At 34.6% G+C, this 23,470-nt stretch overlaps 1 protein-coding gene across 1 annotated transcript in view; it reads left to right on the top strand.

Annotated features, from left to right (window-relative positions):
* The window catches only part of LRP1B (LDL receptor related protein 1B), a 739,603-nt gene that overhangs the window by 645,258 nt on the left and 70,875 nt on the right, over positions 1-23,470 (top strand). The window contains exons 60-66 of the mRNA XM_061354354.1: positions 2,778-2,966; positions 3,516-3,664; positions 6,408-6,501; positions 8,091-8,207; positions 8,377-8,496; positions 11,165-11,284; positions 17,206-17,322. Coding sequence (XP_061210338.1) covers positions 2,778-2,966; positions 3,516-3,664; positions 6,408-6,501; positions 8,091-8,207; positions 8,377-8,496; positions 11,165-11,284; positions 17,206-17,322 — 906 coding nt within the window. The remainder of the gene's footprint in view (positions 1-2,777; positions 2,967-3,515; positions 3,665-6,407; positions 6,502-8,090; positions 8,208-8,376; positions 8,497-11,164; positions 11,285-17,205; positions 17,323-23,470) is intronic.

Genomic DNA, 23,470 nt, shown 5'->3' with positions numbered 1-23,470 from the left:
AAGACTCACAAAAGCAAATTTCAGGTTCAGTTCTTCAGAAATTGCTTAGGGTAGTGATTTTGCATTCCATGGATTTTGTCTTTCAGAGTTGTCGAGTAACTTGTTGAATATGCTCCCATAATGCATTTTATTATGCAAATAAGAGGAGTAGAGTCTTGGAAATCAAAGGAAGCATCAGTTTGAATCAATACAATTCTGTTGCTGGCACAATGTAGAACATTTTTTTACTTGTGTAATACATAGTCTATGTTGTACTATATGAAAGCTGTGTTCTGAGATCTACGATGTCTAAGCTGTAAGAAAATTGAGTCACTGACATAACTATTTGGAACTCAGTAGAAGCAGCCAGCTGATTAACACTATTCAGGAAAGGACTTACGGAAGAGGCTGAAGGCACTTCCTACCTCTTCCTTTAAGCTATCCAGTGTGCATGTCCATGATGTTGGAGTCTGAGTCCTGTGGCAGCTGGGCAGTTATTCCTTTTCTGATTGAACTGCACTTCAGCTGTATTTGTTGAGATTTTTCCATATGAGAAAAAAGTAATATGCGTGGTTTACAAGGGATTCTTTGAGGATTCGATGCTGTAACAATGAGGAGAAAAAGCACTTGTAGTAGCTATTGGTCTACTGGAATACTTACAAACTGCTAGAGCTGTATCCAGTAGGTTATTGGTCTGCAAGTGAGGTGTTCTTGTAGTTATTTTTGCTGAGTGCTTTGAAATACCAATAGTGCTTCAGCTTACTTAACCCAACTTTGGAAGCTTTCATAGAGGCCATAGGGTGACACTGTTATGACAAACCTTAAGAAAGAAATAAATAGAATGAATACATAGATAATTCTAGAAAGTAATTAATACTGAGTGCAATTCTCATGGCTCTGTGTTAAAATAGAACTATTTAAATTCTCCATGAATTTGCTGATTGAGATCTGACCCTTCTCTTGGTATAATGTAATTTTTGTCAAGTATACATCCTGATTAAATGTTTTCAAACAGGTAACATGGGAGAAGCAGAGGTACTTATCAGTTATGACTAACCTGGCTTCACTTTGAATTTACAGAAAGTAGTCTATTTTTACACTGCTTACCAAAGAAAAGGAGAGCAATTATTCCTGCTCTAGCCTTTGGGTGTTTTCCTTAATCTAGGAGGTTTTTTTGCAATTTATTCTGATAAATCTGGTGGTGAGGAAAAAAAAAGGGGGGGGGAAGAGTTAAACCCAATATAATGGAAATAACTGTACTTATAGTTTCTGTATTCTTATTTTGTTGTACTTGATATGTTAGTTTGGCATCAAATTTAAAATAGTACTTCTCTTCCTTGCTCAGATGAACAGGATAGAAACAATTGCCATGGGATGTGATTCACTTCTAGTTTGTAGGTCCTCTTTTCATAATGTGATTCTACAAATAAGGGCAATTATAAAAGCTTTTCTTGGGGGTACTATGCTGTGTAAGGAGCCATGAGAAAGCTGCCTATGTAGTAAGTCCCGAAATGATGATTTCTTTGCACTTCGACTAATTTCTTGGGATTGTTATGACGCCTTTTAAAAGAATATCATACTGTTATTTCAGTATGATGGGCTATGGTATATGTTAACATACAAGAAGGGAAAATTTCAGGTCTGAGATGCAAGGTTTCTTTGACCAGATGTCAGCTTACTGTCCACTGAAGTTAAGTATCACAAGGCTAGGCTATTGTATGCAAAATAGAATTTGCTAAATTGTCATTCCATAGGCTCAGTGTCAGTCATCAGTTGTTAGTGAACTACAAAATGTTCCAACTGGAATCTGAGATTTTCCTACTCTACTTAAGCACATTCCAGGTTAAAAGATTAAGCTATTATCATCTAAGAAAGCAAGGTAAAGGTGTAAAGGATCTCCTTGTTAAAAATGCACACTCAGCTGCTCAGATCTTCCTTTTCAGCTGAGTAATTAGAATGTTTTAGTGACAATTAGCACATACAAATTGATCACTGTAGTCAGATATTCTCCTGTGACATTTTTTTATAACAGCTATGTATGTTAAAAGAAGAAAAAAGAGTTCAGTTTACATTTACCAAGAACAAATAGTTCAATTTAAGAGTAAAGAGTAAAATAGAGAATGTTCTAAAGCTTTTTCTTCCTTTTGTCCTTCCATCCTTTTTAAAATTATGTTGGTTCCTAGTTTTGTGATATTGTAACAATGAGTTATCATCATCACTTTGTTTATATTTTAAAATTACATTGTTAGTTATGCCAAGAATAAGCAGTAAGCCCTTTTGTTGCTATGTTTATTTTAATGCAAAGCTCCCCCTCCCCTCCCCCCCATCTCTCTTGTCAGTATATTTTGCTGAAATAAAATACTATTGTCTTAAAGGGTGTTAAACACATTGCATCTGGAGATGCATCTGTTTCGGATATTTTCTAGTAACTTTTATTTCGCTAAACTGTAAAATGAATATTGGCCTTCTGTAAAGAGTAGGTTAACTTATATCTGTGTTGCATACTGCTCTAAAGCTTAACACATCATTAGTTTAATAGAATAGGTGATTTTTGTTAAATGAAATCCTTTCATTTCCTTAACATTGATTGGCCCAGCTAATTCTAAGCAAGCAGAACTCATAGCCCATCCATCTTTATCATAAATGGTAATAAAGAACCACCTAGGCTTGACATATTGTCATGACAATTATTCTCAAGACATTATATAATAGTTCTAGCTCTCAACCCATGCAGTATGGAATATTTTAACTGGCAGTCTTCCAAGAGTGAACATTAATCTTAGCATCTCTTCTTACAGTACCTAATCAGGATATTCCAGGGGTGATTGCACTAACATTGTTTGAAGACTACATCTACTGGACAGATGGGAAGACGAAATCACTCAGCCGTGCCCACAAAACCTCTGGATCAGACAGACTATCACTGATTAACTCATGGCATACCATAACAGACATCCAGGTGTATCACTCTTATAGGCAACCTGATGGTAATTATTCTGTCTATGCTTTCTGTACAGAACATTCATGTATTTCACTTAGTAGCCAGTTGCTGACTTAATGGAAGCACATTTATTTGCAGTGATTTATTTTTATTTCTGTTCTGTTTCCAATTTTGGAAGTTTTCAAATTACCATATTTAAACCTAAATCTGTGCTTGAAGGTCTAAGTATAGCTGGTTAAATAAATGTGATATATCTGTTCAGTGGCTTGATACCAGTTTCAGTGCTTAAAAATTAACCCAAATACTGACCGGAGGTGCAGATCTGACATTGCATTACAGTAAAAGTTACTGTTCAAGGTGGGAACAATAAAAAAAAAAAAAAAAAGAAAAGAAACAATGTTCATGGTAGTAATTTTGCATACGACAGAGAAGAGCTTAAAGTCAGAAGGAAAAGTTTGCCTCTTATGGGTTTTTATTTGAGATGTTTTGTTGTAAAAATAGTATGGGTAATACATTTTTATTCCTCTATAAAGAAGATACCCTGAAGTATACTGAAATAATGGGCTCTGATACACTTTTCCTGTTCTGTCCACAGTGTCTAAACATCTATGTACACTAAACAATGGTGGTTGCAGTCATTTATGCCTTCTAGCCCCTGACAAGATGTATACATGTGCCTGTCCCACAAACTTTTACCTTGCTGCTGACAACAAGACATGCTTATCAAACTGCACTGCCAGTCAGGTAAGTGCATATGTGGGGGGGGAAGTGGGAGTGGAGATAATATTTTACTGTGTTCCCACCTGCTTTTAAATAAGGAATGCTGGTGTTTACAAAATGTGGAAGCATCAGTCAAAGGAGCTGAAGACTAGTCAACTCTGGTGCCTTTAAAGCATTTCATCTTCAAGGCTCTAAGTTGAAAATAGGCTTACAAATGCCTTTTTTCCAGAGAATGCAGAACTTGTTCCCTTTCAAATGTGGATGTTTCTGCCAGTCACTAGAACAAGTACTGCTACTAAATCCATAAAAATTGCTTTGAAAAAAGCATCTGTATGAAATATGAAATATAAAACCAGAAAGTATATATAACAATGATTTGGGAATATTTATGCTTTACTAGTAGTCCACTTTTATTATATAATGCTTATTACCTCTTACAAAATTCTACATCATGATGTCTGTACTCATCTAGGAAAGGATTTTATTCTTAATTTTTAGGGAACAGTGATGATATTAATAAATTATATACAATTTCATTCAAGTAATATTGTTATTTAAGAAACCTCAGTTTCTTCTGATCCCTCATTGTAGTTTTTGGTGTGATTTTATTATATTCATTGTCTATTTTCTGTTTAGATTGTCTGTTTGCTACTTCCCATTAAGTGATGAACACAAAGAAAGAGTAAAGCATTTGCAAAATGCATAATGTCTTACTTATTTTCCTCCCATATCTAGCTTCTCAGATTTGTTTGGTTTAAAAAAAAAAAAAAAAGCACTTGGTTTTGTTTTTTTTTTTAATTTTGTTTTGTTGTGTTATTTATTTTGGGGGGTTTGTTTTGTTTTGTTTTGTTTCTTCAAATGGCATTGGAAGCTTATTCCACAGTGAATTTATATGCTACCAGTTGACTAAATGGCTCTATTCTTTTTCAAATAATTTACTGTTAGTCTGAATTGAAGGGTAGCATCGTATCCTGGATCCTCAAGGAGCAGTCTTTTATCACTTGTGGATTCCATATGAGGGAAAGCAGAGTTAAATAGAAGAAGCTGCTTCAAATAGTTACAAGTTGACATTGGTTCTTAGTAATTTTCTTCCAATTTTGAAATCTGTTTACTGTTTAATAATTCATCAGTCTCGTGGCATCAGATGCAGAGATCAGTGGCAAAAACATACTTTGCTTCTGAAGATTTTCAGATAAAGCTGTAAACTCAGAGCTGTTCCTGTGATGTAGTCTCGACATACCCACTATTAGCTATTTCTGAGGAAAAGGAGTTGGATGTCTGATACGCTGGTCTTGCACATCTACAGACTTTTCAGGTGTCCTTGATGGCTAATCTGACGTAATAAATTGTTTAGTGCAAAACATGAGACTGTAGAACACCAAAAACTCAGGCCATTCCAGGCACACTCGTATGACTCTGACCCCTGGTTTTGCAAAGTATCTGGCTCCCCAGTTTAGAAGGGAATGCATTTCATGCAGAGCATAACAGCATCTAAAAGTTAGTATCCGTTTCCTATAATTAAATTCATAATGTGATTTTAACAGCATCAAATCCCTTGTGGTGAGCGGAGTGAGGCTGGTACCTTAAAACAATTAAGCAGCAGGAAGGCTTCACTAGCAAGTAGAAAATACCAAGAAAGGGAATTGTCTGAGTTTGTTTGCCTCCTACGTTTGGAGGCCTTCTGCTGAGCTACTCTGTTGTGCATACCTTTGTGGAACAATTTAACAGTTTAGAATAGCTGCCTTCCAAACCCAGCCTGTCCCTCAACATGGTAGAAGAACGTAGTTCCAACTATAAGTCTTACTAAATAAATGGCCATGAAACCCTAAATTTTCTTGGTGGAAAAGATAAAATTGACCTACTGCACCAAATTTAATTTCGCTTTCAAATACAGCTTTATTGAATAATATGATTTAAAAAATGTGAATTAAAAAATTATGCCTTGTCCCAAAAAATAAAGTGTCTTGCACTTTGAAACCTCTTGGTTTGGGTTGTTTTTTTTTTTTTATGTTTTTTTTATTTCTGTGATCATATAGACACCAGGTAGGAAAACACAACATTTCTTAAAAGGTGCTAATAATCTGTCAGCATTTTTCTCCCTTGCATTAGCAACATAATGAACTCTGATTTTATATTTAGCCAGAAAAGATTGCATTAAGTAATTTTTAATCCTTTTTTTATTTGCATTCCTCTTTCAGTCAGAACAAAGGTACAATGTTGCCTGAGTTCAGAGTAAAGGAACTGCCGAGGTCTTACAAAGGGTTTTTCTTTTGAAACATTGGAAGGCCTAGCTTCTGTTTTCCTCATTTAATTAAAAAAATATAAGTGGTACTGTATACAACACTGCACATTAGGGGCCCTTTTCTGTAAGTGTGGGCTTTTCGGTGTATCTGAAAAATGGTATCAAATCTGCTTCAAGAGCCTACAAAGACTGTTTAAGAATTGAAGTGATTGTTTTGAATAGTATCTTAAGGTATCAAATCATAGAATGCAGCAAAATCCAATGAGTGGTTTATATCAGGGGCACTGTAAGTCAGTATAGTGATGTCAGTGAAATGACATTCATTTGTATCCATGGAATTCTCAGTGCAAACATCTCCAAAAAAAGAAAATAATTTTTTTTTTAAGTTTTATGAGGTTAACATCCACAGTTGATTAACAGAACAATGACTTAAAGCAGTCTTCTCTCTCATAAACTTTCTGTTTAATGATAAATAAATAAATATTCATATCAAAGCTTTTCTTCCTTCTTTCCTTCCTTTTACAGTTCCGTTGCAAAACTGACAAATGCATTCCATTTTGGTGGAAATGTGACACTGTGGATGACTGTGGAGATGGCTCTGATGAGCCAGAGGAATGCCGTAAGTGCATTCAGAATTTGCAACCCCATTTTGTCAGTATGGTCAAAGTCTAAAATATAATGCTTTATAGATATTAGGAAGATGGATTTTTTTGATGCTTTTGTTTGCAGTGCTGTTTTCTGTTCTTGGTCTCCATCAAATTTGCCAAGGGTACAGGCTGTTGTTTTTCAGCCTGTAAAAGATTTTCATTAACTCATGTCTACTAAGGTTCTTTTAAGGTCTTTGGAAAATCATAAGAACATTTTTTTTATGTTTTTAACCTGTACTTTATCCCATTTATGCTTTTGCTAAAGGTCTTTATTTCAAAGCTCTGTTCTGAGGTTGCTTATTTTATATATATAAATACAGAATTCTGCCAGGTTTATTTTCGTACGTAATAGGAATGTGGAATTCTAATCTCGCTTGCTTTTCATTGCAATTATACAAATTTAGCTACACATTCTTATTTAGTGCAGTTTTCTGAACAACAGTGTTTTCCATGTGGTTCCTACTAAGCATTTCTGTGTTTCTCACAGTATGTTTTATATAAATATTTTAGTTATATAAATATTGCCAAAGAAAAGTTTGGAGAGTGACATCACACCCCTCCAGTGTGAACAGTTTTATGCGATGAACATTTTTTATGCATCTTATGTAACTTTGACACACTAACCTGAAGGTGGTGCAGATACAGCGTATTTCTCGAGATCCATACATAGTCCAAATAGGTAGGTTACTGTAGTATTTTCCCATTGAACTGTAGACAATTGGAAGTCAATTATAATTGTATTTTTAGCATCCTAAAGGTTGGTTGCTGTAATGGTAACTGGCTGCAGGTTTACTTAGAAAAGTACCTTTCTAGTGTAATGGTAATATATGTTGATGATGCTAATTTTCAGTCCCAGTCCCTGACTACTTTAATACTATTATATTAATTACATAAAAGATTCTTCCCTTCTTCCCTTAAGCTGATACACATAAAATACTATGTTTTGTAATCTTCCAGTTAAGTAACAGTTAATTTAACTTTTTTTTTTTTTTTTGCTTTGAAATCTCTCATCTGTATTTTTACAATTCAATAATTAGTTCTCTTTTTCTGCTGCAGAGGTCTTTGAAGCAAGCTTTAGCATATGTAATCACTCTACGTTAAATTATATTTTAAGCTACACTATGTTTATGTATTGTATCAGCATAGAGGTGCATAATTGCTCATTCACTCAAATAGTGGCTGTGAGAAGGAACAGTGTTAGACTTTTCATAGAAAATAGAGTGGGATAGTGGGTTTCTTAAACACAGACTTTTAACTCAAGTGTTTAGATCCTAAATTGCAAGTCTCTGTTGCGCTAATAGTAAGCCTCAACCTGGAGAGGGTTGTACTCTGTATCATTAGTAAGGTATAACTATAGTTATACAAATTTAACATCTCAGACTTTTAAATGAATTTTAACATAGTACATGTACTTTCAGTTCCTAATATCTACTTAGATTGAGATTATAGAATCAAACACAAAAGTTTATAAATTCTTTTGATTAGTCCATAGAGGAAGAACAACACTACTGATACTTTAACCATTACTCTGGCAGTATTCATGTGTGTTTTTTTTTCTTAGCTGAATTCAGATGTCAACCAGGACGTTTTCAATGTGGCACTGGGCTTTGTGCTCTTCCAGCCTTCATCTGTGATGGAGAGAATGATTGTGGGGACAATTCTGATGAACTGAACTGTGGTAGGCGATTATAGACATTGTAGACTTCAGAAAAATGGTAAACAGATTCAAATACCACCCTTTAAATTATGTCAAGAAACTGCATTTATATTTTGTTTACTTTTTAATTTTTTAATCTTTTAATCCTTAACTTTTTTTAACTTGATACTCTTATTCTTTTAACTTTCAGAGACACATGTGTGTCTGTCAGGTCAATTCAAGTGCACAAAGAATCAGAAGTGTATTCCAATAAATCTGAGATGCAATGGACAGAATGACTGTGGTGATGAAGAAGATGAAAGAGACTGCCGTAAGTAATGTTTAGAGAAATTTGTGCTGATAACTGTAGCTGGTTTTAAATAAGAAACTGAAGTAGAATACTGTAAATGTCCTCTATGTAAAAAAACACATGCAAACCAGTTAATTTACGGATGTATTGATGTCCAGTGCTTCATGTAGAAAAGAACAAACTAAAATGTCATGTACTAACTTCATTTTTTAAAGTCATTGCAAAGAGGAGAGGTGTGTAAACAGCTCATTTCAAGCATTTAATTGGGTTTCTGACTTAGGCTGAAACATCCGTTTTACTGTTAACCAACTCACAGATGACTCATCTTCTTGAGGCTTTCATCTGCCATGCCTTGCAGCAACATATTTGAATGGAAGATATTTTTATGTGTCTTTTTTTGGAAAAGTTGTAGATCCCTAGCTGCTTTTATATCCTTTAATGGAATTTTTCACCTTTTCTATTCCCTCTCTTCTGGGGACTTCTGAATTAATTTGCCAATATAGTTTGATTTCTATTTATTTAGCTGTTAACACATCTCATAAATTCATTTTCACTCCTTATTTCTTAGATGTAAGTAGAGCAAATATTTTCAGATTTAGAATGGAAATGTATTGAGTTGCTTGTGGCTTTGATAATTTTGTAATTAGAATGGTGGTGCTGCCTTGAAATACATCTCTGTCATTCGTTCAGTTATTCAGATCTGCTGATCTAATGTGGTTGCTTCTGTTTTCTGAATTAGCTTTCTCAAGGTTTGTATATGCTTCATTTCTGCAAAGAACACGGCCTTCAAGGGATTGCTGAGGACACAAAAGCTTTGTTGATGGTCATTTTTAATGGCCATCTTCTAAACATATTGGCAGAACTATAGCCTTAGGCAAACAGCATCAAATGCTGGTTTGCATGTAATGTTTCTTTGAGTACTTTAAGTTGGATCAAAGAAACTCCTGTGAAAGATAAGGGAGACTGCCTTTTTCACTATAAAGAACTGCACATGACATGGAAGGTTCCCAAAAGCTTGAGGTGTAGCTGACAAATGAAGTCAGAATAGTAGAGCCTACAGAACAGCAGTACTTAAGGACTGTGGTGGGGAGATGGGGTCAGGATCAGTGGTGATGGAGTTGAAAACTTCCTGGGGATTACTGGGGGTTGGAGAGTCTGCTGTGACATAAAGGAAGCTTTTTAATTGTCTGGAACTCAGCCGTTAACCCACCTGCAAAGACGCGGTGAGGACTGCTGGAGGTTAATTTTTTGTTTCTGTTCTCTTTTACCTAGACTTTATTATCTTCTCTTTTAAGAAAGTTAAGTGTGCTAGTTTATATTTTAATATAACCTCACTTGTGGCTTCTGAAAATTTTTCAGATGCCTTTGCGGAGATTATGAAAAGGAGAGGTTTTAAGTAAGTCTGCCAGAAAGTTCATATTGACTTGTGCTCCTGTCACAAGACAGATAACAGAGGATATTATCTATTTTATTCTAATTTCTCTGGATTAGGATTCATAAAATACGGGTTTGTTTTTTTTTTCAGACGTACCACTGATTTTATATATCAAATGACCTTGAAAAAGTTACATTTCATAGTTAAGGCTTTCCATATGTGAAATTGAGGTAATTATGCTGGTCTTCTCTGGAAACACTTTGAAATCCCCTTGTGAGGTGTCCTAGCTGAGAATTAGTATTATTTTTTCATAAGTGTAGTTAGCAGCATCGCCAAGTCTAAATGCTGTTTAATTCCAGAGCTGTAAATTTATCTATGGAAACGTGACACTTAATGAAATAATACAATGACTTCTAACAAATGTAAAATTTTTTCATCTTGCCAAACACAAGAAACAAGAGTGATAGTACCAAGAAGCAAATGACTTCAAAACATCAGGATGGAAAAGTTTGTTAAAAACTTTAAGGAGTTCCCTTGGTAAAAGTGGGACAAACATTCATGTAGGAAAACATTATCAAAGAATAGATCATAATGTTTTCCACATAAATACAATTCAGCTTAGAAATGTTTTGAGGTTTTAGTACCTATGCATATCTCTAAAGAAATCCTTATGCATTTGACCACGAATAGCTTGCTCACAGTCTAGTCCACCTGCATGTCCTGTATTCATCTTGCCTCTATACTTTCAGTTGTGAGAGTTTAAGGAACGGTAAGATCCCACATATAATCTAGAGAACAATCTCTAGACAATCTAGAGAACTGAGGATCTTTTTTGTTGCCAAGTGTCTGTTTCTAAAATTAATGCAGTTAAAGCTTTAACTTAGAGTATCCTGAAAGAATAAGATGAATGTTAGCCGCATCTTTGCATCTTTAACTTGCTCTAGGATTTGTCGAAAGCATTTTTCTGCTAAACTGACTTTAAAAATTGATAACTGGTGTTTTAGGAAGTTAGAAAAAAAAAAACAACTATGCCTTCTTTTTACTAAAGTGGTTTGTGGAAAAAAAGTCACAACAGACATTTTGCTTATTAGATTCATTTGACGTTACTGTAATATACAATATAATACATTTTAAAAAGGAGAAAATTATAAACAAGATAAACCTGAATGCTATTTTCTCACAGATGTTACTTAAGTGATGCTAGAGATATACAGTATCTGAATTTTGAATCCTTAATATTTTTTTCTTTAAAACAAATATTTTTTTCTATTAGCAGAAATTTCTATTTTTAATTTGGGATCCTTTTATTTAAAGCTGAAAACAGTTGTTCTCCAGACCATTTCCAGTGTAAAACAACAAAACACTGCATTTCTAAGCTGTGGGTATGTGATGAAGACCCAGACTGTGCTGATGGATCAGATGAAGCTAATTGTGGTGAGTATGCCAGTTGTTTAGAATGTATTGCTGTAGCTTGGCATTTTTGAAAAAACTTAACGAAAGGATATAATCAACCCCCTCAATATGTCCTCTTTCAGTATATGGTAATACCTATCTGATATGATAGCTCTGTCTGGCTCATGCAGTTCTTGTTGAATGGAAAACTTTATATAAGTAGTCTCATATAGTCCCATCAAACTTCATATTATACTATTATGTTATTTTCAGGAGCTGTAAATGTGTATCTCATTATAATAGGATGACATTCTTGATTCTTGTCACCGTATTATTCAGCTACTGTCAATTTATTCTGCATAATTTGTTGTTGCCGGAGTTCATAAATAGTGAAAAATGTAGTAATTTGTAAATTATGTTATTTAAGACTAACTGTGCAGAAGGGTCCAGAGCAGATTCCAACTTGACATGACCAACTTCTGCTTCTTTCTGTGAGCTCTAGGTAGTTACATGCCCTAACACACCACCCCACAAACTCGGCATCCCTGTAGGAATTCTCCAAGAACCGCCAATGAAACTGGTATGAAACTTCTGTAGTTAAATTTGATAGTTTGAGGAGGCAGATACTCTACAGAGAAGATCAAGGACAGAATTGCACCATTACCAAACCAAGACCTAATGTTGGTCAGATTTTGCACAATATTCAGAACCACAGTGTTCTACCCCACTGGCTAAGATTTTTTAGAACATAAGTACTAGCTCTGAATACAAGACTTTCCTTCATTGCTTTTTTGAAGATTCATTGTTGGATCACAAGTACAACTCTACAGTTTTCAGTATGCTTCTCACTGACAGTTAATTCTATTTCTCCAGAAACAACTAAAATTACTAAGACTACTCACAAAGTTGTACATGATATTTTATTGTATACACCTAGTATGCTATTTATCGTCACTTGGGAAAAAAAAGGTATTATACTGTATAGTAGTAGTAGCTGTTCTCAGTCATTCATTGCTTGTGTTGTTGGAAAGTACTGAGTCAACTTTTGCAGTAAATAAAATAATAAATATAAATACCCATCTGGGAAATGGATTACAGATAATCAGTTGGAGTAAGTGGATCAGTGTTGTTGGAAAAATCACTGAACATGGATGTCAGTGCAAGACACATACTCACCAAATGCAGAAATGACAGGCTGTATTCAAGAATAAAGTGTGGAGAGCGCCAAATTTCCATGGATATGTTTCAAGCAATTGACATGAGCACATATATGAAAATGTTGGAGCTGGTAAATATGCCTAGGAAACTGAACTCTTCCACAACACTGAAAATCAGAAGACCATCATTTGAATTATCAAGAAGGGGAAACTAGTTAATCATATCAACTGGAGAGAAGTTACAATCCAGGAAATCATTTGGCTTGAGAAAACAGTGTGTGCAAGAGAGATGAACGTTTGCCATAGATACACTTTATATCCCCTTCGTGGCTATTACAAAACCAGCCTTGCACTGTTCACCTTCCGATCTACTTCATAAGTGGTGCTTTCTCCTGTGCTGTCTTCCATCACCTTGATGCCCAACATATTTTTTCTTCTGATTTGGACAGCATTCCACGCTTCCAAACTATGAATTTGTATTTTGAGTAACACATGCAAGCCCAACTGACACCACACAAAGAGTCTTAAAATAATTAAGCTAATAATATCATCAAGACACAAAGTTTAAAAGCAAAAAATCAGAAAAACAAAGCTAATGCTGAAGAGGAAAAAGTGTATTTATAATAGATAGTTCACTGTTATTCATCATTTCAGTCAATAGAAAGAATAATTTCCAAGAACAGTAAAATGGTATAGAGGCGCAATGCATGCAACCCCAAGTTAAACAGACTTTTTCAATCACAATATATGCAACTAGTTTTATGGCGGTTCATATCTAAGGCTTATCTTGCCTTTTGTTCTGTCTCTGGCAGTGACTGAAAGCTAGTATCTAGGGAAGAATGTGTGAGCCATGCAGGCTTGTACTTAAACCTCCCTAACATACTATTCCACCCTCTAGCAATCTAAGAATCTGGATATTGTGAGTCAAATATAGCCCTGTATACAACTACCCCTGATGAATTTCAGCCTTTCTTAACCTTTGTAAAGTTCTACAGCATGCTTCAACAAGGAGTTCTGCAGCTTAATTACACACTTCCCTGAAAAAACACCTAAATTTTTATTTTGAATCTGCTAGCTGCATGTAATGCTTTTAGTTTTTGTGTTGGTAGGAAACAGAACAATTTATCCATATTCACAATCTCTTTGCCTCACATAATTACGTACACGTATCTTCACAAGAATGGGGTCTGTTTAATCACATTTTAAAGTTTCCCATAATTTTAGCATTTGTTTAAATGACCTAATTATAGCAGTAGTTCCAACACTGTTTGGACCTCAGCGTTGTTTTGGGTTTTTTTCAGATGGCTATTTTAATGAACAATTTTGGTTGAATCAAATTCTGAAGCTGCAAGCTGAGTATAATAAAGATCTACGTGTAATAAAGATCTGCATACGTTGATGTAGTACTAGGTATCATCTCTAGTTAATTTTGAATGCTTACAATGCAAAACTTGTATAATCTTTTGTGCTTCAGTGCTACATAGTCACATGTACTCTGCTTAGTCAACATATGGTGTTGTATGTTATTGGAGATACTATGTTGAGTAAATTTGTCTTCCGTGTTTACTTTCCAACTCAGACAGCTGTAATAGAATTAGGAAATGTGTGTTTATTAATTAGTGTATGGTGGTTTTCAAAGAACAGTAGGTAGAGTTAATTCATGCTTTCTGTCTAGGTAATTAAATTAAAAGAAGACATTATATTATGGTATTCTTCGGTCACAACTTTTAATACTTTACATCAGAAAAGTCCCTGTTTGAGTCAGAATCTGAAGAAAGCTGTGTGTGGTCATCGAAAGTTACTATAATCTGCTTTAAAACTTCTATGTATTTCAGGTCTTTATTAGCATAATTTTCAACATTAGTATGACTGCATCCTGCTTCCTCACATTAAAAAAAAAAAATTTTATTTTTAACCTAAAGAGCCAAAGCAGGTTTTTTCCTAGTGATGGAGGATGCTGTATAAAGTTAAACTTTCCTCAGCAGACGTATAATTTCCTGTATCAGGCATCAGTGACAGTCTGCCCAGTGCTAGAATAGGTAGCTGATCCTTGATCAAGAGTGAGTTTCTTCTCATTTTGGATTTTATCCTTCTGAGGCACACACACAGACAAATGCGCAAATGTGCATGTGTATGGAATGAAAATCCCCAAACAGTAATGCAGTGCAATTAATGACAAAATAATGTTTTAATTCATAGCAATTTATGTTTGAATGAAAATGCTTTTAGGATGCATATATAATTTTGGGGGTGTGTTTTGTTTTCCATTTTAAGCCTTCATCCCATTTTCTTCATACTCAGTCAAAATCTTGATTGTACTATCTAAAGTACAATCCCAGTTCAGTATGCAGGGAAGACAAACCCCAACCGCTGCTGCCTCAGGCAGTCACACAAATTTCTGAGATGCGGCCTTTGTCTGTTCCAGTAGATCAGTGAATCTCTTAATAACAGTTTGGAGATAGAAATATGAAAATTGAGTTATCAGTAGTTAAATTCTTTGCCTTTGTACCATTCTTACCTGAACTGTCATGTTTTAAGGTGGTCTCATTTTAAGAAAAATGGAAAGCAGTTTAATACTGAAGACAGCAATGAAAATGTGTGTGGGCCTGTGCATGCTTTTCAGGGTTCCACAATTAAAAAAAAACAAAAAAAAACAATGCTTGCTCTGGTTCCTTCGAGCTGAGTAAATTGGTCTTTCTCAAAGACTAGACATTTGTTACAGAAGTTCCTGAATCTTCAGCTTTGTTATATCTTAGTTCCAGTATTCTAGTTTTTTCCTTGTCTCTTAACGTAAAGAAGGAAATAAAAGAGAAGCAAATCTGGTTCATAAGGCATTGTCAAGTGTAAGCTGCTATGAGAGATCAGTCAACCCAAAAGAAGCTTTCAGATTTATAAAACGAAGAGAGACCCTTACAAACATGCAAAATATTTTGTATAGAAAGAAAAGTAAATATTTCTTGGTGTTTGGTAAAAATAGAGTAAAAAAAGAAAAAGGAAAGATGAATGTTAAAGTGGTAATCATAAGTTTAAACTGCGCTTGGGTAAACTAAAAAATAAATAAAATCCACCTTTCTTCACAAATGTAAAGGTGCAATGCTCGAAAATGCATCCTTGAGACTAGATAATACTTCATGCAGAATAAGAAAACATATACTTCATGTTCTCTTCATCCTAGCAGGTAGTTGAAATAAAAGGATCCTTCATCACAGGCTTCTGTGTGTTACTGATTAGATCTTGGTATTTCTACTGAATGTATAAAGATAAAAATAATATAATCTGCCATTAGTCTGTAGGATTCATTTTGTGGGCAGATATGTTTATGGGAGATTTTAGACTTTAGTAGAAGTACTTCAATCACTAGTACTTCAATCCATTCTAGGATTTCTGGTTTGAAACTTGATCTTTTACAAAGCTACAGAAAAAAATTACCAGTGTCTTTTCTTTTTTCATGTTTTGTAATGTTAGATATTTTTTAAGTTCTTGCCAATGTGCGTGCTTGAAATGTCATGACTGAAATTTTAGGCTGTCATCTTAAAAACATCACAGGAAAAACTACTGTGGGAGAAAACTACTTACACTCACAGTATTGGCAGTGCATAAGGAATAAATACAGAAAGAATTATTATAATGACCAAATTTTTGAGTGCACACAACTGAGCTGCAACACCATTTGCATCATCTTCTTAATATTCAAATGTAGTTTTAACACTCTAGTTTTAGAACCACACCCAAAACAAAGCGCAGTAAGCAGCAGTTTGGGCCATAGTACCAAATCTAATACCTGTGGGTTGTGGTCCTTTCCATTTCACAGGCTGAGAATGCAGGTTGATTTAAGCTAGTGTTTCATTCCTCCTTCATTCTGTCAGTCATTAGAACACATTGAGTTCTTATGATAATAACACGACATGTTATGAAATAACCTAACAGAAATTTAAAAATTTTCTAATTGCAATTTCATCACAGTGACACATAATTTCAAATATGTCATTGAGACTTTTACAAAGCAAGCTTTCTTTTTTTCTTCAAAGAAAATGTCACTGATAACTTTTTAATTTACTTAATTTTATCTCAGTCCTTAAAACCTGAACAAATTACTCAAGAGATGCTGTAAATAAAACACAGAGGCAGCTCCTTCCTACTGGAGGAATACGGGATGTTCGTGCATCTCCAAGAGGCTTTGCTACAATGCTACTCTATAAACAGGAAAGCTAATTGAAAATTGATGGCATTGTGAAAATTAATCTATTTAGCTTTATATGCTTTATAATGTCTTACGTTGTATGAATAGACTTACAGTCCAAGACATCAGAAGCTGAAAATGTAAATCAAATGCAAAGTTTTCTGTCAGGTTTGATTAGTTTTAAACATAACATTCTAGAAATATATATTTTGTATATATTGCAATAAATATTCTTGTGTTTTAATGTGATCTGATCCTTTGTAAAACAGTCTTACAGATAAATCCAAGGAAAAGTCAATTCAATTTTTAAGTTTCAGTGAAATAATACCCTCTCCAAAATAATTTGAGATCACTTCTTAATTTTTTACTTAAAATGACAGTGTATATATAGTCCGTATTTTAATTTTATCATCACATTTATAAGTGTTATCTCTTTTGATGTGAATGGATAAATAGAATTTTAAAGAATGTGGTATGAGAATTGTTTCAGCAAGTAACATTTCAAGGATAATGGTTGCTCCTTCTTAAGTGTGTTTAGCAATATTATCATGTCACACTTTAGTAGCAGTCTTTCCAATTTGACTATTTGTCCTCAGTAATGTAAATAATACTCATCTTAATTGCAGATAAAAAAACTTGCGGGCCTCATGAATTCCAGTGCAAAAATAACAACTGTATTCCAGATCACTGGAGATGTGACAGCCAAAATGATTGTGGTGATAATTCTGATGAAGAAAACTGTAGTAAGTACCTTTTACCAAAGTGCATGTTATAAGGAGTGGAGTCAGTTTAGCAATGTGTAATAGGAAGCTTTTCAGTTTTGATAAACTGAACTTGTATGTGTTGATATGTCATCTCATCTGTTGAAAATCAGTTGACCAGAATAGAAAATACCATTGCTGAAATTCTTTAATTTTATTCATTCTTATAAAGAGCTATAATTATATATTAGCAGTGAAAAACACCTGACCTAAGATTTCTCAATCTGTCAGTAAGTTATGCATCACATTTCTAATCTCTGGATAAGAATCATAAAAAACTGCTCAGTGATAAGGTGATAAACATGTGTTAACCATAAAGTTTAATCAAACTCTGTTTGCCCTTTACATTCATAGATTCATAGGACGGTTTGGATTGGAAGGAACCTTAACAATCCTTTAGTTCCAATGCCCCTGCCACAGACAGGGACACCTCCCACTAGACCATGTTGCTCAAAGTCCCATCCAACCTGGCCTTGAACGCTTCTAGGCCTGGGGCAGCCACAGCATCTCTGGGCAGTCTATGCCAGTGCCTCACCACCTTCACAGTGAAGAATTCCTTCCTTGTATCTAATCTAAATCTACTCTCTTTCAGTTTAAAGCCATTACCCCTTGGCCTACATTAATTATATTCCTGAGATGGTTTGCTTTGTTTTGTACCATAAGACATTCATTTCTATAATACTTAACTGCATTAAGAAATAGTTGTTATTCAGCATACCTGTTAGCCTAGTCCTCTCCTAACAGTGAAGTACCCGAATGCCTAATAAATCTCTATAATATCACTTTCAGTGATTTAATTTAGATCTGCTTCTCAGGAAGAAATGGCAAATTCTTCATGGTTTTATCTCGTGATTGTTGCCTTTATAAAATATTTCAAGGGAGAAATTTTAAAAATACTTCTCAAGTGTCTTCAGTTGATTATTTCTGTTCCTTATTTCGTTTGTACTTAGAAATACAATAAATTAATATCTTCTTGTGTAGATAATCTTGAATGTATATTCCTAATAGTATACCATGAATGCGTATTTAGTGTCTCGAAGGTAATGACCTAAAAATCTTAATAAATTAGGCATTCTAATGCTGAGTATGTGCTGTCTGTCCCTTTCTCCAATTTGAGATACAGTATCTATAAATACAAGATGTCTGAAGGATAGTTTCTTCTGCTTGAAATGTTAAAGTGGATTTGTCTTCCTTTTTCTCCTAGTTTCAGCTGTAACCGTTATTTTTCCTTCCTAGTAGCTGGTGTAGGGTTGAGTTCTGGCTTTAGTCTGCGAACAGTGCTGATAAAATACCAATGTTGAAGTTGTTGCTTACCCAGCCCTTACCGTGATCAGTCTCTCATGCTCTGCCAATGAGGAAAAGGCATGTCCTGGGTTCAGCTGCAAGAGTTATTTTTCTCCTTCTTAGTAGCTAATGCAGTGCTGTGTTTTCGACTTTAGTCTGAGAAGAACGCTGCTAACACACCAGTGGTTTTAGTTGTTTCTAAAGTAATGCTTACTCTGATCAAGGACTTTTCAGTCTCATGCTCTGCCACTTAGGAGGGGCATGGGAAGTCGTGAAGAAGCAGAGACAGGGCTCCTGACCCAAACTAGCTAGAGGTATTCCATACCACAGTACATCACGCCCAGTATATAAAGTGGGGGAAGTTACCCAGAAGGGGCAGATTGCTGCTCGGGTCAGGATGGGCATTGGTCAGCGAGTGGTAAGCAATTGTATTGTGCATCACTTGCATTTATTGTTGGGGTTTTTTTCCTTACCCCTTTCAGTTTTACGTTCTCTCCCCTTGTTATTTCCCTTATTTAGTAGTAGTAGTAGTTTTATATTATGTTTTAGTTATTGGACTGCTCTTACCTCAACCCCTGGTGTTTACATTCTTTCGATTCTCTTCTCCATCCCACCCAGAAGTGGGGAAGGAGGGGAGGTGAGTGAGTGGCTGCGTGATGCTGAGTTACTGACTCACTTAAACCATGACACTTTTAATTACTATTTACGGTTGAAATGCTGTGAGTTACTGCAAGCAATAGTGCTGTAGTTTTCCCATGCAAGTCATCTAAAGGGGAAAATGTCATCTGGTTCAGTACTCACTCAGAACCATTTATTGTTATACCCCTGGGGGTAGAGTTGACACACAAGATTTCTTAACTTTGTGAGAGATTTTACTTAATAATTTGTTATTAGTGCTAGTGGTATTCTTTTGATTTTCATATATATTAAAATACTGAGAAATTATTTCATATTCTTTGATTCTTACATAATAGTAAAATAGACATTATTTTGCTGCAGCAGTGTTAATCTACATGTCTAGAAAATGTTTTAAAAATTTGAAGAAAAAAGTCATACCAAAATACAACATATAAAATCGTAGAGTAGTTAGGGTTGAAAAAGACCTTAAGATAATCTAGTTCCAATCCCCCTGCCATGGGCAGGGACAAGTGTCAGACATCTTTGAATTCTGTCATATGTGACATGGGATTTACTTTTATCACCCAGTGTTAATAATTTTCTTCCTTAAGATTATAGTAGAAAGTGAGTTTAAAAAAAAAATAACAAGGGAGCAATCATCTGCCTGGTTTCCTTTTTTTAAAAAAAAATATTAAGCTTGCCATCTTTTTGTTCACATTAATAATTAAGTTATATATTCAGTTCTTGGCTGTTCTCTAGACTTGGAGATAAAGGCATCTGTAGTTAATTACAATGGATGGAATTAGTGAGTTGAGAGTACACAGACACAGCTGGTGCAACAGACTAAAGGCCAGAGTGGTGAACTCTAGAATGACTTTTTAATTTTACTTTTATTTTTTCTTTGTCAAATGCATAATTCACTTAACTTTTGTTAATATTCCATATTCTGCTGTTTAGAGTAAATACGGTAGGTGTTTACTGACACAACTGTAAAATTTAAAATCTTAGAAGCATTGTGAAAATACATAATACCGTTTAGCTGTTTGAAATGGATGTATAAAATTCTTTATAGGCTGTCAAGCCACTTATAAAGTGTAATGAAATGAAATTAGAATTTCAAAAGCATTTGACAAAATATATTACATTGTGCATTATGATAAGTTGTTCATAGCATACATGAATATGCAAAAGGTTGTCAGGGAACTACATCTGAAAATGAGTCGTTTCTCAATAATGCAGACTGAATTAATTGAATTATAGAAATTCAGTGCAAGTATCTCTACACAGTTTCTTTACATGCACACACGGATTCCTGCTGATGTTATCAGAAATGAAGCAGAACGCATGTTAAAGAGTATCACATATAGGTATGAAAAAATATTAGTGATATAATGCAAATAGTTGTGCCCGTTATGAGTTTGTTATTTAAATGTAGTTGTCTTACAGTCTATTGTTCTTTAACTCTATTTGGACCCTCCTGAATAGGTAAGGAAAGTTATAGGTCCGTACTGTTAGCCCTAAGCACAGTAGAATGCATTTTTAACTCTTCTGAGGTAGTATCCTTTTGGAGGGGAAATTTGCTTTCAGAGATTATTTGGATTTTTTGAAATAAAATAGAGCAAAAATAGTATTCAGGGAACCTGGAAAAAGGAAAATTCCGTAGTAATTAATGTCTTATTGCTGCTGAAAAGAAAGCAGCAGTAATATTTTATTAAACATAATTAAAGAAAATATAATACTATAAACACTGAAGCAAAGCAAATGTAATAATGCTGTAGACAGACATTAATTCAATCATTGTAAAAATATTACTGTTGTTGGAGAATCTTCTCAACATTCTTGTGTTACTCCTACAAGTTGTCAAGAAAACATATTAGTTAATTTTATCCTGGAATAAGTTTGTATCCCAAAATGCAATGAGAACTAGCAATTATTTAATGTTTAATTGAAAATGTTTTAAACCAGCATATTGAAAGAAACTAACCTGTAATGTCTCATAAGGTCACCTTGCCAAAAGCGAATGTGTCACCTTCACATCAGAAAGTGATGTGTACCAAAGTTTTTTTCTTTTATCTACACCTACCAGTCTAATGCCTAGATTAACAAAGAACAAGCGTTGTCTTTGTTTTGGTGAAATACAATGATAAATGCAAGTTACTTAAAAGAAGTAAAGAAAATCTTTACTGAATGCCACATTAAGTGTGTGTGAAAAAGACATCTATGACCACTTTAATTGTCTTTACAGGCATTCATGTTTCAGGATTGTCCATGTTAGAGTTTTTAGTAGTATTCTAATAGACTACTGGCATTGTAATTCCAATAAGGAATGGTGGGTTTGTTTTTTCCTCCTCTACTATTTTGTCATATGTACTGGTTTTGGCTAGGATAGTTTTAATTTTCTTCATAGTATCTCCTGTGGTGCTGTGTTTTGTATTTGTAACCAAAGCAGTGTTGGTGACAAACTGATGTTTTAGTTATTGCTGAGCAGCACTTACACAGTCAGGGCCTTTTATGCTCCTCACCCCACCCCACCAGTGAGTAGGCTGGGAGTGCACAAGAAGCTGGGAGGGGACACAGCCAGGACAGCTGACCCCAACAGACCAAAGGGATGTTTCATGCCATAGGATGTCACACTTGGCAATAAAAGCCGGGGAACAGAAGGAAGAAGGGGGGATGGTCAGAACTCTGATGAATGATGAATGATGGCATTCATCTTCTCAACCGTAATACATGATGAAGCATACACACGCTTTTCTGGAAGCAAATAAACACCAGCTTGCAGATGAGAAGTAATGAATGAATGAATATTTTGCTTTGCTTGTGCACACAACTTTTGCTTTACCTTTCAAACCTTTACCCTTATGAGGGGTAAAAAAAAAAAAAAAAAAGTTTTCAAACCTTTACCCTTCTGAGTAGCTGTATGTGGCTTAGCTGCCCTGTGGGCTTAACTCATGATATTACAGTTTCGCTGTTATGTTTATCATACTGGATACTCTGGCTTAGTTTACTGAAAGATTTCAAAGCCAGCACAACTATCTAGTAGTAAATCTGATGAATGCTCATTCATCGCAAGAAAGTGTGGCCTATGTATGTCCCCCAGTTTCTATAAGTGATTGTGATCTCCTGCCAAATGCAGGAATCAATCAGGAGGTCAATGTACACTTACTCATTTTGGCTGAGGTGCTCATATCCCATGTTTGTATTGCTGTTACTTTTTCTATGTACCTTTCCTATTATACAAATTATTTCTCGAAAAGTTTGCTTTATAACAGCTGTTACAAGACATAGAATGCTCACAAGGAGCAAACACATTTATCCTGTACAAATGTAGGTAAAAATTACACTATAACTTCAAACTTCATGTTTTAAGAAAAAAAAGTTATGTCTTTTTCCCCTTAGACTTGTATATCAGTACATCAGTCTTCTAAAAACTATTTTCAGTTCATGACTTAGTGCAGTATCTATGTCTATTAAATGGGAAATTGAACCCCAAATATGAAATCATTTTGAATGTTTCTTATGAGATCCTTTTCTTGCTATCATTTAAGTTGATGACAAATGTCTATTGACTACAGATTATTTTCAGACTTTAAAATGTGAAAGAAGTCAATCATCTTACGTTCTGTGTTTCAAATGAAATTCTTTCTCATAATTCAAAAATGCTTTTTTTCAGGAAGGAGATTCAGTGTTTTTATAAAGCAAAAGCTGAATGATGCTGTCCTTCATTGGTTATACAGAAGTCTATTAATACTTATTCCTTTAAGTCTGAGCAATGACGGGAAAGTGCTCTGCTGTGTTCATATGTAAATCAGAGAGAAGTATTTCAGCCGCAGAGAAATACTTCTTGCAAGCAGAGAATTGAGAAGTTAGCTCATTGTGTACATTTTTCCAGAATCAGATCTGTTTATAAATAATTCATTAGCAGTGTAGAAAATGTATTTGCTTATATTTTGCAAATCAGTATAGAAACATAACAAAGGTATTTGCATGTGAATTACTTTCCCCACAAATTATTTCTTTTACATAATATATCATATTGTGAACTTTCTCTTCCTGGCCTATTGACAACAAAAAGAATCAAGTGTCAGTGATTTGATAATGCTTATACAATTAGCTTTTGCTTTTAAAGTAATTTGAAGTAGTATGTGTATAATCTAAGAATCTGTATAAATGGCAGCCTTTGATTTACTTAAATACGATATTGCTGGTGAACTGATGCAATTGCTGT

Source organism: Neopsephotus bourkii, unplaced genomic scaffold, assembly GCF_033783945.1.
Source record: "Neopsephotus bourkii isolate Nb327-2 ecotype Australia unplaced genomic scaffold, CSIRO-AGI_Nbou_v1 NB_730, whole genome shotgun sequence".
Lineage (NCBI taxonomy): Eukaryota > Metazoa > Chordata > Aves > Psittaciformes > Psittacidae > Neopsephotus > Neopsephotus bourkii.
The sequence above is the reverse complement of the archived record's forward strand: the minus strand, read 5'-3'. Positions and strand labels throughout refer to the sequence as shown.